The sequence below is a fragment of the Fonsecaea erecta genome (genome assembly GCF_001651985.1).
Source record: "Fonsecaea erecta strain CBS 125763 chromosome Unknown Scaff12, whole genome shotgun sequence".
NCBI lineage: Eukaryota > Fungi > Ascomycota > Eurotiomycetes > Chaetothyriales > Herpotrichiellaceae > Fonsecaea > Fonsecaea erecta.
Genome location: NW_017387255.1, coordinates 25294 through 42096, shown reverse-complemented (window position 1 = coordinate 42096; position 16803 = coordinate 25294). Strand labels below are relative to the sequence as shown.

Below are 16803 nucleotides of genomic sequence, written 5' to 3'. Positions count from 1 at the left end.
TTCTTGGTTCAACTCACCGAATACTCAAAACACTGGTCATACTTCAAATCAAGCAGAAATCAATCCAAAGCAGTCTATCAAAAACATCCTTCTTGAGCTTTTCATACACTCATCTTCATACGATTCGTTCCACCGTACTCACTGCCCCGTATTTATGTTGAAATCGTTCAATCAATGGCTCTTTCTCGTCCAGCACGAAATCACTCCTCCTATATTCGATATCATTATCATGATTTTCATCCTTCTGCCCTATCGTCCTCTCGCCATCTCCAAAAATCTCCTTGAAGAAGTGGTCGTAGCTAGCCCAACATGCCTCAAACATAGCATTCAAGAACTTGGCAAACCACTTCGGATACGTTCCGTCTGGTCTCAGGAATACTGCAGCGGCTCCACCCATAAAGAACAAGAAGAAAGGAGACCACACGCTGAGAAAGATGAATGAGCCCAGTTTCTGCTTCGTGGTTGTCATGTGAAATGTTCGAATCTGATGGAGGAAGGCTTGATATTCGAGAGGCAACCCGTGCTCTTCGGCGCCATCTGTTATCAGTTTGAGATATCTCGGACTTGGTTGCGCGTAGGAAGGGTCTGGTCGATTTGTCTTGTTGGGTGCGAAGAGCGTATGTGCTTTGAAAGGTTGCCCTGACGGCATCAGAGGAACATCCTCCGTTGGACCTCCATTGAGCGCGTAGCAATCAACGAGTACGTCGTGATACCCTGCACCCCCTCCTTCTGTAGCAATTATGTGCACAAAGTCGGACTTGGTCACTTCGTAGACCACGCCAACCAGACCTTTTCGCCAATGATCTTTGTGGTAGTCTTTCGATATCGCGTTGTCTCCGTCTTCCTGAGGTGTCACCTCTCTGTAGCGTACATTTGCAAAGCACGGTTCAGAATATGGTATTCCCGGTAGATCAAAGGTCAAAGATAGGCTCGGTACGAGAACGTTGACTTGCGATACCGGACGTATACCTCTCTTCCCTCTGAACGTCTCGGCGCTCAGGTTAGACCCATATCCCAGATACAAGACCGTCTCCTCATCGCCATCACCCGCAGTGGAAGTCTTATGGATGGAGGGAAGCTGATCGAAGACCCTATCGGAGAAGGACTGTTGCTGTCTTGCCTGCGACGTGGTCGGGACGCACTCCGCCGAACGCGTTCTCCGGCCGGTGGAGGGCTTGAGGGAATCGATCCATAGCTGTAAGCTGCCGAGAGCTCGACACGAGGTCTCCATTGTATACATATGTATTTGCTCTCAGACCTGCTGGAGACAGAATCGCAATACCTAGGCTGAATTGCGCGATTGTTATGGGTTTGCATTTCTAATTAACGCATTGGGACTACGGAAACCTTTTCGGCCGAGTGCGTTAGCGCATTCCGCATGTTCATAAGGCAGGAGAATGCCCGCCAATAGTGATGACGCCGTGATCCTGCTCGGTGCTCCGTACTTGTAGTTGTGCAAGGGCATAGGCTGTGTCTCTCGCATTTGTAGGTATTATGAACATGAGAAGCTCGGCTATTGTCAAGTCATCAAATATCATGCACTGCATTTATATGTACAGCATTTTGCTATCTGAGCGGACCAAATTGCGTGGTTGATGGACCTCAATAACACCGAACAGCCACGATAGTCCATTCCTAACCTGAATTCTGTCGCTTCACACAAACTAAGCAAATGACATGCTCTTCTTGATCTCTGCAATTGCCTTGGCAGGGTTGAGGCCCTTCGGGCAGGTCCTTGAGCAGTTCAAAATGGTGTGGCAACGGTACAAGCTCATGCTGTTGTCCAGTGCTTCCTTGCGCTCGGCCTTGCGTTCATCACGAGAGTCAGCTAGCCAGCGGTAGGATTGAAGGAGGATGGCAGGGCCCAGATATTGGTCACTGTTCCACCAATAAGATGGGCATGAGGTCGAGCAGCAAGCGCAGAGGATGCATTCGTATAGTCCATCCAACTTCTTCCGTTCGGCCGGCGACTGTCGGTTTTCCTTGCCCTGGGATGCTATCAGTATATAAATCTTCTTGAACACAACCAGAAAACCCACATCCGGTGACTTTGTGTCTCGTTGCAAGAAAGGCTTGATAGATTTGTATTGCTTGTAAAATTGCGTCAGGTCAGGGACCAAGTCTTTGACCACGTAGGTGTGCGGCAAGGGGTAGATTCGGGAATCCTTGGATGTATCCGTGGGGATTCGGCCTGTAACGCATTGTCAATTCGAGATGTATACACCAGGAACGGGTCACAAATCTTACACAGGCACGCAAGGGTGTTCACTCCATCAATGTTCATGGCGCAGCTGCCGCAGATACCCTCTCGACAGCTGCGACGGAAGGTGAGTGTCGGGTCCACCTCATTCTTGATCCGAATCAGCGCATCCAGCATCATGGGGCCAGTCTTGTTCAAATCCAGAGTGTATGTCTGCATCCTAGGTTTCGACGTCGGCTCGTCTGGGTTCCACCTGTAGATGTGGAAGGTCTTGATCTTTGCATCTTTGTCTGGTCTTGGTTCTTGCACCGTGCTGGTCTTCGACGGAGGGACCGGAGGTCGGCTGGCGGACAGATCATAGGCACTGTCCTTGGTGACGGTGGCGTATGATCTCGCAGCGTAGGAAGATCGGATGGTAGCTCGGGCGGGCGCCACGAGGCGCGATGCTGTGCGTAGAGCTGCCATGGCCAATGTTAAAGCTTGCCAGGTACAGCACTGATGGCACAGAGCCGGAAATAGTCTGATGGATGGGAGCGGAGAGTAGCTGTGAAGGTGATTGAGATTGGATTGAAGAGGAGGGCAAGTGGCGTGCAGTGCTGCCAACTGGACGACCAATCACATTGCGGCTAAATAATACTGCACCTTTTCCACATCCGATCCAATTCCGAGGCAGTTCCAGGCCTATGTCCCTACGTCCCTGGTTTATTAGAGAACGTATGTCGACGGCTCAAAGATACCCAGGCTTTTGATGTGATCGTCTAGCAGGAGTGCGATGCTGCACACATCTCCCTTTTCTTTGCAGTCCGCCTTGTCGTACTAATCAACACCACACCCAGAGCAGCAGCGGAGGTAACACGGACACAAGTTGAATCAGGTCGAGTCAGCGGCTTGCAGAGCCGACTAATACTCTACTGGCTCGCGCAGACTTGTGATGTAGAGTTGTAGAGTCGATCAATCACAGAGCTGACAAGTACACAGAAGGTAAGTTTCTGATCAGAGTACATCAAGGCTCCAGCAAGTCAGCATTCACAGACTTGCATGCAAACTCCGTGTGTATGTCCGATACCTTCATTTCTCAACGCTACACGGGCACCAACTTGTACAAAAACTTCATCGTTTGCTGCCTTCTCTCAAATCTGAGAGTCGATTGCATTCTCTTTCCAAGCGCAACCATCGGTTCACTGCACTCTTCGCACAAAAATGTCCAGCAGTGCAAAACCACCAGTTTGGTTTATCACCGGATCGTCAGCAGGCTTGGGACTTGCTTTGACTCGATATGCCATTGCGAAGGGCCACATTGTCATCGCGTCATCGCGCAACCCTTCAAAGACGCCAGACTTGGTGTCGGAGGTTGAGGATTGCGGCGGGAAATGGCTCATGCTCGATGTGACACAGCCAGAAGGCGAAATCAACAAGACAATGCAAATTGCAGAGCCCCTCTTCGGCGGCATTGACATACTCGTCAACAATGCGGGCATAAGCGTTCTGGGCGCTTTGGAAGATATACCTGACGCCGACACTGTCCACCAGATGTTGGTCAATTTTCTTGGACCATTGAGGATCATGCAGGCTGTTCTTCCTGGGATGAGAAAACGAAGATCTGGGGTGATCATGAATGTCTCCAGCACACAGGGCATCGCCCCAGGCCTTGCGTGCGGCGTCTATGCAGCAAGCAAGGCTGCACTTGAAGCTGCATCCGAGTCTTGCAGCCAGGAAGTTGCACAATTTGGGGTTAGGGTTCTCATCATTGAACCAGGTGCATACAGGACGGAGTTTGGCGGTTCGAGTACTGGCAAACACATTGAACCGTCACTGGAATATCGCGGTGATCACCCGGTGACTCAAAGACTTCAACTCATTTCAACGTTGCCGAAAGTCGCAATGGGAGACCCTAGCAAGGCTGCTCAAGTCATGTTCCAAGCTGCAACAGGAGAAGGCGAAGCAGGGGAGCTAATCAGGAGAGAAAACCTGTTGAGAGTGATCATTGGCCCAGATTCCTGGAAAGGGATCGACAAAAAGGTCACTGAATTGCGACGGACCACAGATATCCTCACAGAGGTCGCAGCGAGCACAAACTTTTAGGAACTTGGGGAGCCGGTGTCGGGGCCGACTCATCATCAAACGTGCGTTCTCGAGGGAGCCTTGTAGCATAGCTTACCCGCCCGAAGGACCATCTTCAGCATGAGACTCCCAGTGGTTTGGATCAACTGCCCCTTTGGTGGAGGCACAATGTTCTCTGTAGCTCTTCGGGGCCGATCAGCCATTTGACGACCGTGACGACGAGAGTGGAAAGCAGAGGTGTAGGCGCTGCATAGAGTGATTGCTGTGTAGCCTGTTTTGATTTCTCTCCGAGTTCTTCAAATCAGGCTCCTGTCCGGTATGTCAGGTTCATATCTATGTCCGAGCGTACTGCTCAACGGACCGGTTCCGGAAGTTGGCGCAGACAGGGCCGGGGAAGAGGAACAGAAATGCTGGACAATTGATACATAGGCACCTAGGTAGGTAGACAAGCATTGGGTAGTACAAACTCGGGCACCCAAGACGACTTACCGGTACCCCAGCGAGCTATCGTAGGTACTCGTCCTTAGGCGCGGGCGTCCGCCAGATGTCCCTATCTACAGTATTCTTTCGGGTAACGGCGTTGAGCGGTAATATCTGTCCCGCCAGTCTCGCAGCGCATTGTAGGTAATGGCTTCGCTAGAGACCGGCCAATGACAAAGCGCACAAATAATATCTTAGCTGTTTGCCGAAGGAAGTCGTTCTTCAGCACTTTTTTTGAAGCTCCTTTCCCCGGCGCCGTCCCTCCTCCTTGATTCAGGCATTGCTCATGGACAACACCAAAGGACATTCGTAAGCCAGCGGGCCGATTTGCCGGTGGGGTGTCTGCTATCGTCCTCATTCGGGTTCTCAAGCCAGAATAGACGCCACAATGTTTGCCTCCACATTCTCATTCGGAAGGTGCTGAAAGCATCTCGGCGCCGAAATTATAGGCGTCAGGACCGCAGTCAAGACAACGTTCCGGACGTCAATAAAAGGCCCTTCTCGATGTTTTTCACTCCTGCCGGCACGTCTTACCCAGCTAGGTATGTGTAGCGAGGTTCAAGGAGTCATCTGCCGGGGCAAAAAGGATTCCAGGCTGCAGTGGGGTTAAGCAGCCGGTCTTCAGGCAGTCATGCATAATGTCCGCAGCTTCTCGTGGTTTGTCTCTACCGCTGAATGGCCGCCCTGTAGCACACAGTGTCAGGAATTTCTCGGTGGACGAAATGGCGGTCTCTGCCTGCACAAGAATCTATGTTTGGGCGTATGTAGTGCTCGCTCCGATAAACGTGGAGAGTTTCGAGCCAGCCTTGAGGTGGCGGGGGGTTCTAGGCAGCCAGGTACCGGGATCACGATAATGATGCTGGCCACCCCCTCGGTGGTGAGATCATTCCAGCATGAATAGACGGTCGCTGGTGATTGTTAATCGCTGCCTGCAGACTGCAGCAGCGGAGGCAAAAAAAGGAACATCCACTTTGTGAGGCCGCTCCCCCACCCACATTCCACCAACAGCGGCAACAAAGTGAATAGTTGTTCCATTTCAACCATCAAAGAAAAGCCATGATTCATTTATGAATTTTGCGGGGATCTGAAGATTGCCCGCTCGGGGCGTTTGGATTGCTAAGCTCCAGTGGCAGCATCACCGGCACCGCCAGTATCGTCCCACTTGACTCTGTTGGGGCAACCGGACACATACAAGCTTCGTCTCGCGTGCGCCAATTGGGGATGTCCAGATTTTCAACACCCGCCCACCGAGTCTGTGTGCGTCCGTCCTGCTAGGCTCGAAAGAATGCAAGCCCAAAGCCGCCCAATCCACATGGCTCGAATTCCCGTTTCTTGTGCCCACCATCTGCATCATGAGAAGCCTGCCGGCCAGCTTCTCTGCTTGCCATTAGCTCGAAGACAGAGGAACGTCTCCGCTCGCTCAACACCTTTCCTTTCGGTTGTGGCCGCTTTGCCGTAAAGGTGCTGCTCGACCTTGCATTACGACAACACCGAGGATGTTTTGCGCCTGATCCTGGTCCCCTCCCTAGTCATCAACCGCCCGGTTCTCATTCCTCCCGTCACCGATTCTTCGGACGTGACACTACATAATATTGTCTCCCCCTCCCCGCCTGGAGAGTGACTCCGTCATGGACTGCTCGACGGACTCCGCAACCTTTCACTCGTTGTTGACAGTCCCCTAGACAGGAACCGGCCGCTATGGCGCAGACTGATGACGAGAAAGAAGTCGAGCGCGCCCTCTCCCGGAACGACGTCGAAGAGCAGGATCTGGAGAAGAGAGATGAGCGAGTACAATATTTGGAAGTCCCCAGGGACACGAGAAGAGAAGGGCGAGGCAGGAGCCAAGACAGTACACGGTTAGAAAAGGTCGAGTCGACCGTGACCGAAGCAACTGAAGCTAGCACTCCGGCCTATGTACCCCAGAGCAAGCCACAGAAATTACCATGGCGTTACAGGATAAATCCCCTCCGCCGAAACCCTCCACCTGTACCGGAGGAGAGGACAGTATGTCGAGAATACAACGCGAGCTTCCTCAGTCTCCTGCTGTTCCAATGGATGAATCCTCTCATGACCACGGGCTACAAGCGGCCCATCGAGTTGAACGACATTTGGCTTGTCAACCCCGATAGAAGCGCCACAACCATGAGGGACAAGCTGTCGGCTTCTTTCAAACGTCGTGTTGCTCGAGGAGAACGCAACCCTCTGATGTTTGCCCTGTTCGACACCTTTCGAGGCGAGTTTCTGCTCGGTGCCATGTGTGCCTTGTTCTCTGCCCTGTTCCAGGTCTTTTCCCCCTTCACCACCCGATACCTGATTCAGTTTGCTACGGATGCCTGGGTCGCCGACAAGTTCGGTGGTAAAGCTCCCAGCATTGGCCATGGCATTGGCTTGGTCATTGGTATCACGTTTATGCAAATGTGTCAGTCGATGGCCACCAATCATTTCATCTACCGTGGTATGATGGTCGGAGGAGAGTGCAGGGCAGTGTTGATCAACGCCATTTTTGAGAAATCTCTGGTCATCTCCGGACGGGCAAAAGCTGGCGGAAAAGCAATCAAAGCTGAGGGGGCGCCCGAGACGGCAGTACAGACAGAAGACGAGAAGCACGAGGCTAGATCAAGCCTTGCCCGAGTACTATCTAAGCGACTTACTCCCAAAGGAGGACCCAAAGTCACCCCTGACAAAGCGGCCGGCATTGCGGGAGACGGCGTTGGTTGGAACAATGGCAGGATTGTCAACTTGATGAGTGTTGATACGTATCGTATTGATCAAGCTTCCGGCCTGTTCCATATCATGTGGACGTCACCCATCCAGATCGTCGTCGTCCTGGTCGTGCTCTGCATCAACATTGGTTACAGTGCTCTGTCTGGCTACGCTCTACTGGTCATTGTCCTGCCCGTCCTGACTAAGGCTATTAAGTCTCTCTTAGCCAGGAGAAAGAAGATCAACAAAGTCACGGATCAGCGTGTGGGCCTGACGCAGGAAATTCTGGGCTCCGTACGATTTGTCAAATTCTTTGGATGGGAGTCAAGCTTTCTGGACCGGCTGAAGGAAATCCGCAAGAGAGAGATCAGAGCTGTCCAGATCCTGCTATCAATCAGAAATGCCATCAACGCCGTCGCCATGTCCATGCCAGTGTTCGCGGCAATGCTGGCCTTCATTACGTATTCTCTGTCTGACCACGGTCTTGCTCCCGCGCGGATATTCTCGTCCTTGGCCCTCTTCAACTCCTTACGGATGCCGCTCAATTTGCTTCCTCTGGTTCTGGGGCAGGTTACTGATGCCCAGACTGCGCTGCAACGTATCCAAGAGTTTCTACTGTGCGAGGAACAGCAAGACGAGATCATCTGGGATGAGGACATGGATCCTGCGGTAGAGGTGCAACATGCTTCCTTCACTTGGGAACGGACTGCCAATCAAGACATGGAGAGGGCTGGCACGTTCCAGACGAGAGGCGAGCTCATGGCTGCCAAAAAGGCCGCGAAGGAACGGAAGAAAGCTCAAAAGAAGGCCGAAAAAGCAGCCAAGAAGAACAAGAAATCCCCTGGAGCATCCAATGAAGACATTGCAAGTGAGACGACCGAGGTCGAACCCTTCAAACTGCATGACATGGATTTCACAGTGGGCCGAAATGAGCTGATCGCTGTTATTGGGACGGTCGGTTCTGGCAAGACTTCACTTCTGGCCGCTCTGGCGGGAGACATGCGCAAAACAGACGGCAAAATCAAGATGGCCTCTTCTCGTGCATTCTGTCCGCAGTATGCCTGGATTCAGAATGCCACTTTGAAGGATAATATCCTCTTCGGCAAGCCGTACAAATCCAAATGGTACAGGGATGTAATCGATGCCTGCGCCTTGAAACCTGACCTAGACATCCTGCCTGCAGGGGATCAGACCGAGATCGGCGAGCGAGGGATCACTCTCTCAGGCGGTCAGAAACAGAGGTTGAACATTGCGCGGGCGATCTATTTTGATGCGGACATCATCTTGATGGATGATCCACTCTCTGCCGTGGATGCTCATGTTGGCCGTCATATCATGGACAAGGCAATCTGTGGGCTGATGAAGGACAAATGCCGGATCTTAGCAACCCACCAGCTTCACGTTCTTTCCAGGTGTGACCGGATTATCTGGATGGAAGACGGTCATATTCAGGCCATCGACACCTTTGATAACTTGATGAGCAACAGCGTGGATTTTCAAAAATTGATGGCTACGACTGCTCAAGAGGACGAAAGCGCAATGGCGAAAGCCCAAGATGGAAAAGCCGAGAAGCAGAAGCCTGATAAGAAGACCAAGAAGGGTAAACCTGCGGCCCTGATGCAGCAAGAAGAGCGCGCTGTCAAATCGGTGAGCTGGTCCGTCTGGGGAGCTTATATTCGTGCATCAGGATCTCCGATCCTCTGGCCGCTCATCTTCATCTCCCTGGTTTTATCCCAGGGAGCCAACATCGTGACCAGCTTGTGGCTCAGTTGGTGGACGAGTGACAAGTTCGGGTTCTCGGAAGGCGTCTACATTGCCGCATACGCATGTCTCGGGCTGTCGCAAGCGTTGCTCATGTTCACGTTTTCGACTCTGCTTTCCACGAGCGGCACCAATGCTAGCAGGGTCATGCTGCAAAAAGCGATGACACGAGTTCTCCGCGCCCCCATGTCCTTCTTCGACACTACTCCTCTCGGCCGGATTACCAACCGATTTTCCAAGGATGTCGACTCGATGGACAACAGTTTGACCGACGCTATGAGGATGTACTTCCTCACCTTGGCCATGATCACTTCGGTCTTTGCCCTCATCATCGCATACTTCCACTTCTTTGCGGTGGCCTTAGGGCCCCTTTTCATCTTATTCCTGTTTGCGTCGAGTTATTACAGAGCATCAGCACGGGAAATGAAACGACATGAAGCGGTTCTCCGGTCCACAGTGTTTGCACGATTTTCGGAGTCTATTTCAGGAGTGGCATCTATTCGAGCCTACGGGTTGCAAAACTATTTCACGACACGCTTGCGGGACGCCCTTGATCAGATGAACTCGGCATACTACCTGACGTTTGCAAACCAGCGATGGTTATCTACCCGACTTGACGCCATTGGAAATATGCTTGTCTTTGTAACTGGCATCTTGGTGGTGACAGATCGTTTTGATGTTAATCCCAGCATAGCGGGTTTGGTGTTGTCATATGTTTTAGCTATTGTACAGATGATCCAGTTTACTGTTCGTCAATTGGCTGAAGTGGAAAACAACATGAACGCAACGGAGCGTCTGCACTACTATGGCACTCAGCTGGAGGAAGAGGCACCGCTGAAAGGTGCCGAGGTACCCGACAACTGGCCTCAAGCGGGAGCAATCACCTTCAGCAAAGTTGAAATGAGGTATCGACCAGGCCTGCCGCTTGTTCTCCACGGGTTGGACTTTCAAGTCCGAGGTGGGGAGCGGGTTGGTATTGTCGGTCGTACCGGGGCTGGCAAGTCGTCGATCATGTCAGCGCTTTTCCGATTGACAGAACTCACGTCGGGACAGATCAAGATTGACGACATTGACATTTCAACTGTTGGATTATACGATCTGCGGTCACGACTAGCCATCATCCCGCAGGATCCGACGCTGTTCCGAGGCACTATCCGGTCTAATCTTGATCCTTTCAACGAGCATTCAGATTTGGAACTCTGGGCAGCACTGCGCAAGGCGGATCTCGTGGGAGATGAGATGGTCACCACAGAGAAAGCTGATCGTCCTGATACCGCCCAAACCGCAGCCACATCTACGTCGAACGTCAACGCACCAGCGGGAGCCAGCCGAATCCATCTCGATAGTCCCGTGGATGAAGAAGGCTTGAATTATTCGCTAGGCCAGCGGCAATTGATGGCGTTGGCCAGAGCACTGGTCCGCAACTCGCAGATTATCGTCTGTGACGAAGCGACCTCCTCGGTCGACTTTGAGACCGACGAGAAGATTCAGCGAACCATGCGAACTGGTTTTGCCGGAAAGACGGTGTTATGCATTGCTCACCGACTGAAGACCATTATCAACTATGACCGCATCTGCGTGATGGATCAAGGAAGGATTGCGGAACTGGATACTCCCATCAATCTGTTTGAGGCAGGCGGCATCTTCCGGGGCATGTGCGACAAGAGCCATATTGTGCGAGAAGATTTCTTCAGAGAGTCATAGCATTGTGGGTATCCTTTGGCATTGGATGGTGTTACAGTACATACATGTTCGCGAGATACCTTGATAGGGTTAGCCTTACGTTCTCCAAAAGCTATTTAGTGTGTTCCCTATCCAGATCAAGCACCCATTTCGCCTTCCATCGCAGAGAGTCCGTCTGTCTGCCAGATATCCGAGCACTACCGAGGGATTCCACACCTAGGTTAATGACAACAAGAGAGTCTGGATAAACGCAGGGTTCTGTTCTGTACCTTCCGTTCCTTCCTAGGGAGATGCTTGCCGTAAGCCTCGGTTGTGTTGGATCGGGGATAGTTGAGTATGCAATGAAGCAGCCCTTCCCGCTGAGGATATGGGCCATATGGCGCATAATGCCGTAGGATTCTATAGGATGGAATAGGGTGACAGCCTCGTGCCGTTCCCGCTGACAGCGACCTGGCTTGTGCTCCTCTCCCCCCTCACTTGGAATTGTGGGCTTGCGAAATCCACTCCGTGGTGGGTATCCGTATATGCACACAGGTTTCTAAGGCATTAACGTTTAGGTTCAAAGGTCCGTGCGACAGGGGCTAGAAGAGACAAGTGGAATGAAAGCTGCAGATAGACTATGTGACTATATGGAGCTCATCACATATTCAGCGTCACCGGCCCGCAGGCTTGGCATCGACCTGAACTTGGCAACAGCGAAGCCATCGACCTCAATACCGACGACATCAGACACCTCACCCAGGTTGCTCAACCTCAAAGGCATCGACGTGCCCAAAAGTGAGCAAATGCCCAAGTCTCACGCTGTCTTTCTTCCTCCATCTCCGATCACCCAGTCATTTTCTGTCCTGGCGTCGGTCTGGATTGACACGAGGCGTCTATTCACTGCGTTCTTCCCTCGCTCTTTTTGCAACCCGTGAACCCTCTAGACGACCGTCCACCCTAGCCCTGAGCGAGCCCTGGATAGTGTGAAGAATAGTCTTTCCCAAGAGCTTGCTGATTATTGGAGGCAAAGCCGCCCATACATCTTGATATTGCCTCGGTGTGGACTGGTAGAAGACAAAATCATCAGGGAAACCTTGGAGTCGAGCCAACTCCCGCACAGTGAGAAGGTCTTTGCGTCCTGTGAGATGCAATGTTAGTCCACAGGAGAGTTTGAGAAGGGTCTTCTGAGGTCTCTTACCGGGATGCATCCGTGGCAGAGGGTTGCAGGAGAGGGCGACGAGGCTGTCAGTGTCCCACTGCAGAGAGATGTTGCAAGATGGTGGTACCTGCCGCCCTGTTTGATGGTTGTAGACATGCCCTGGGCATGCATTGCGACTGCGATCTTCGTGCTCACCTTCGAGAGGCGGTGAACACACAAATGCCCGCTCTTGCTCGGCTCCCATGCGAGAGTTGTCAAAATCAAGGTCAGCAATCAGATCACGGAGCGTGATGGGTGGTGGTGTACGTAGGGAGGGCCAATGCAGATACCAGGGAAGTGGCGCGCAAAATGGAGAAGCTACCAAGAGGAGGACGCTCCGTGCTTGCGGAAGCCCGTACGCTTGGAGATGGCAGAGCCTCATGTGGACGGACCGTCTGTGCTCAAGAAGGTTGATTATGGTCGCCAAAAATCGCGATACTACTGATCCATGGAGCACAGCCGGTGAGCTCAGCATCACCAGAAAGTCTGGCTTACCCGGGCTCTCAACAGCGATATTGACAAGGTCAAGCGTGGAGACAAACTGCTCAGTGGATGGCATAGCATCATTTTCATCATTCAGGCGAAAAGGTGCGTTTCCTCCAGCAATCAGTGCAATATTCGGCGGCGCAGGGTTCGGCGTCGACGGGGGCCGTAGTTGCTCAGAATAGATGTCGTCGAGGACTTTTTTCGGTGGCCCATCAAACACTTGGCTCCCCGCGTGTCGTATCTGGCTAATAGGTCAATGAGAGAATCGGATCTGCAGAGCTAGATTATGCATGCCTTCCATGATAAATGGCGCTCCTGGTCAAAACCTAACGCAGCTTGAATATCAAAGCCAGCTTGCGAAAATCCCTCGGCCGGACCCAGGATACCCGGCGTGAAGTCGACGACGGAAGGCCTCGAGGCATTGATGAACTGTGGCGCCGGCCAGCGATCACGCCGCTGCAGCAGGTGAGACGCCAGGGGCGTCCAACAAGCCACTGGCTCGTCTGACGTCGCCCCTCGGACCGCAAAACGACAGAACACAGTGTTATCCTCCGCGGCTGAATAAGAAGATTCGTACCGTCAGCCGTCCATCAGAGCCATGTCGAGAGTATTCTTTGCTTACCTGAAGGCGGTTGGAGGACATGCTCTACGCCACCGGGACCAGTCTTGGAGCAAGCCATCAGATCAGCCGCATAGACAATATCGTCCAACCGAATGACCTCGGCGTCATCCCGCATGCCCATTTTGTTGAAGTCTGCGAAATGAAGCAACAGTTCTAGCTGATCTGCGACCACATTGCCACTGTCCAAACCGGGAGGCTGAAGATCGGCATGGAACGACCAGAATTTCGAATATTTGGTGACCAGAAGGTATGCGGTGGCGGTTTCATGTCCTTCTTCGCAGAAAGAGATCTCGTGAATGAATATGACATACTCCGAGGAACCGTCACCGCCGAGACGGATGAGGGCGTATTCGTCTTTCACGAAATGAAAGTCCAAGTGGGCGCACTCAAGGCTCGCCACTGGGTAAAACGTCGGCTGTCGCAAATCCAAGATCAGTCTGTCGTTCAGCTCACGGCCGCAGGAAGCTCGACGTACTGTGTGATGCTTTTCTCGAGGTGCCAGGAGTTTTGAAAACGCGCCTGCCAAATCCTCAGTGTGCCACCGTTGCCACTCAGCCTCATCTTTTCTGAACGCTTCTTGACCATTCAAAACCTTCCAGCCAACCGCTACGCCTTTCCAGAAGAGTGGCCTCCGCGATTGTTGGCCTGATGCTTTGAGATCACTGCTGGTGACTCGATTACTGCTGTCTGGAATATCTTCGTTGAGCCCTTCGAGTCTTGGACTGACTGTATCCTGGTCCCGACCCCGCTGGGCCCCTTCGCCACCGTTGACGCCACTAGTTGCCACATGAGGGCTCTCTGTAACACCTGGATGCAGGGGAAGCCCTCGAAATGTCGCTGATCTTGACGCCAGCGCGAAAAACGACCTGCTTTCCTCACGCGCAACCATCGCGATATAGAACTTGCCGGGGTCTAAACCGGTGAAAGTGGCTCGTGATAGAGTCCTGGGAACAATCTGGAACGGGCAGTCGCAATCTGTGGTGATGTCTGAGCAAATGGGCAACGCATGTGGTGAGGGATGGTCATCGGACGAGGGGTTGTCTGTCTTCGCGTGAGCATCACGTCAAGCACACAAAGCGACATCAACCTATACACACCGCTCTCAAGACCATGCACCGTCCGATATCCCCTGAACAGACACGAGCTTTCCCGGTGGAGGGTGACATAGTAGCAGATATTCCTGTTGCAGGTCGCCGACACAAGACCGCCTTCGTTGGAGAGCCAGCGCACCTCGAGTTCATTCGTTGCACCAGTTGGTGTGGCACGGACGATCCGAGGCATGAATGCGAGCTGTTCACGTATGGCTTGTCGCAGACGTCTATGGCCTAGGGTGGTGATTCCTAGGGAGGTGCCCGTCATGGAAAGGAGACACTCGAAAAGGTCTTCTGCAGCATGGTCACAAAAGAATGCCTCTTGGCCAGTATACCGGCCGTTTGTCAACCGCAAAGCCTCACACAAGCCATTCATGTGGACCTTTTCAAAATTGAACCATTTGCCGTGGATTTGTACCCAATTCGCCTCTTTGTTATAAGCCAGGTCGACATCCGTCCCCCCACCGTCAACAAATAGAAGTCGCAAGTCGTTCAGCTTTGGATGTAAAGTCAATGACGCTAGGAGGGCTCGGAGCACGTTGGCACCGAAAGGTGTGCTATCGGCCTTTATCGGGTTTGACCACTTAAACAAGCGGAGGCGTTCTTCGTAAGGCGTCCGAACGAGCAAAAACTTTCTCAATAAGGCCCATAAGGCACGCGAAACCACGACGGCCTTTTTGCGGATTTCGGTTGAGATCAGGGCAATCTTGCCGGCATCATCATCAGGTCTGGATGTGTCTTCTGAAGGATCAACCTCGCAGTAAAAGAAGGCATCAGGCTCCATTATCCTCAGTCGCTTCCAAACCACACACGCCGACGACTGTGAAAGTCTATCACTGGCCAAAGCAACTTCGGGGCATTTCTTCTGCTCCCACAGAAGTTTGATGTAGGTGTCGATCACATCAGGCCGTCGAGCCAGGATGGCCTGCTCCCAAATATCGCCGAGGATCTGGGTCTCCTCCGACTGTTTGCTCATGTGGGTTCGATCACGGCCAACGGATCCACGTGCGAAGTTATACCCAAATACATAATCAATAGAATGTCCCTCGATCTTCAAGCCCTTGAGGTAGATGTGCCCTGCAAAGCGGGTGTCGAGGATCAGATCGCCGGAGGGAGTCTGGACGATGTCAGCGGGCAAGGGCGGGTTGAGATCGATCGAGACTGTCAGCCACGAACGAAAATCATTTTCTGAGACTGGGCGTCCAGAACTGTTTTTGCCCTTGCCGATTCTCACGGACACATCCTCCCAGATATTCGATGTAAGAGCCCTCTTGAAGTTCGGCTTCGCACGCTGAACTGCGTAGTACAACTTCTTTTTCTCGATCCTTTCGGCCTTGGCCAATGTCAACCGACAGTAAAGATTCGTGCGGTAGCGTCCACTCAGCCCAAAGCTCCAATAGTACTCACTGGCAGCAAATCGAACAGAATGCCCCTCGCGCCGCAACACCACAGCGGCCACTTTGAACCCCTCACCATGGCACCCGGCAAGCTCGTCGCGATCCCGTTTACAAGACCTGCCTAAGCCCAAGTCGTTGCGCTGCATTCGCGCTTGGAAGTTGGTCAGTTCAACAAACCCAGCCTTGCGGTTGTAGCGGATGAATCCCAGAAGCTCTGAAGACGGTCCAGTCTCTCTGCGGATAGTTATGTGAATCTCTGTACGGGTTTCTCCAAAGACTGGCCGAAAAGACCTTGGGTCAAGCTCAAACGATGCAATTATGGCGTCCTTCCTAGCGGAATGGAACGTCAGCAAGGGGCAGCAAGAGCCAGGATCATGAAGCAGTACCAGTTTTGATATAGTTCTCGAAAAGCCTCCCGGCAAGTCCAAGAAGGGACATACGACGTCGTCAATCCCGTATGTACCACACCTGCCCGGAGCTCCTCCTCGTCATCATCATCATTCAACAGGCGGTCGAGATCAAACAGCTCAGGGTCCCAACTATCCTCACCAGCCGGATCGTCCCCTGAAGGCCGCCTGCGTGGGTCGACGGACGAAGTTGTACTCATTTCGAGGCGAAAGTGATCTCACACGATTCCCTTTGGAAAAATCGCGGTATCGTCCCAGCCAAACATGCTCCGGGGAAGGAGTGAAGGGGGCCCCAAGGGTCGAAATGGATGTCAATGCTCACACTACAAGCAAGAAGTGTGTAGCAATCGGGACCTTACAAAATTGACGCCAGAGAAAGCCGAATCACCAGAGAATGATTCTGGGCATCATCAGGCTGGACACGAGGGGGGAGGGCCTGCTCTCATATACCCTTGTGGGGCCTCACCTCTAGTGTAGGGCCTGTCGCTGGAGGAGAAAAAGAAAAGATTCAAAGGAACAGCCACTGGTGCTTCTCTTTCCCCCTCTGTGGACTAAAACCGGTCACAAAGGACATTGCCAGCTACAACCCTGCCAAGCGTGGTGACAACACTGGGGTACGTGCATGCTGTCACGACGGAACCCGCTTCCCCCGGTGCGGATCATGTCGTCTTGAACGTTCGCGGCGTTCTCGTGGCGTTCCGCGTGCCATACAAACCCTGTAAAACCCCAGTC

General features: G+C 52.6%; 5 protein-coding genes across 5 annotated transcripts; 2 read left to right on the top strand and 3 right to left on the bottom strand.

The window, feature by feature from the left end:
* Positions 1 to 115: 115 nt before the first annotated feature.
* AYL99_10580 (hypothetical protein) lies at positions 116 to 1231 on the bottom strand (the record flags this gene model as incomplete). The annotated part of the gene is made up of 1 exon (XM_018842086.1): positions 116 to 1231. The coding sequence occupies one exon, from the start codon at positions 1229 to 1231 to the stop codon at positions 116 to 118; it is 1116 nt and encodes a 371-aa protein (XP_018688247.1).
* A 433-nt stretch (positions 1232 to 1664) lies between these two features.
* On the bottom strand, positions 1665 to 2665 carry AYL99_10579 (succinate dehydrogenase [ubiquinone] iron-sulfur subunit, mitochondrial; the record flags this gene model as incomplete). Its single annotated transcript, XM_018842085.1, has 3 exons — positions 1665 to 1988; positions 2040 to 2191; positions 2248 to 2665. 3 exons carry the CDS (start codon positions 2663 to 2665, stop codon positions 1665 to 1667), a joined length of 894 nt encoding a protein of 297 aa, XP_018688246.1.
* A 735-nt stretch (positions 2666 to 3400) lies between these two features.
* On the top strand, positions 3401 to 4282 carry AYL99_10578 (hypothetical protein; the record flags this gene model as incomplete). The annotated part of the gene is made up of 1 exon (XM_018842084.1): positions 3401 to 4282. One exon carries the CDS (start codon positions 3401 to 3403, stop codon positions 4280 to 4282), a length of 882 nt encoding a protein of 293 aa, XP_018688245.1.
* A 2157-nt stretch (positions 4283 to 6439) lies between these two features.
* AYL99_10577 (hypothetical protein) lies at positions 6440 to 10909 on the top strand (the record flags this gene model as incomplete). Its single annotated transcript, XM_018842083.1, has 1 exon — positions 6440 to 10909. One exon carries the CDS (start codon positions 6440 to 6442, stop codon positions 10907 to 10909), a length of 4470 nt encoding a protein of 1489 aa, XP_018688244.1.
* Positions 10910 to 11763: 854 nt separating this feature from the next.
* Positions 11764 to 16271, bottom strand: AYL99_10576 (hypothetical protein; the record flags this gene model as incomplete). The annotated part of the gene is made up of 8 exons (XM_018842082.1): positions 11764 to 12008; positions 12069 to 12164; positions 12225 to 12799; positions 12886 to 13111; positions 13177 to 13591; positions 13652 to 14217; positions 14274 to 15994; positions 16105 to 16271. 8 exons carry the CDS (start codon positions 16269 to 16271, stop codon positions 11764 to 11766), a joined length of 4011 nt encoding a protein of 1336 aa, XP_018688243.1.
* Between the last annotated feature and the right edge of the window lie 532 nt (positions 16272 to 16803).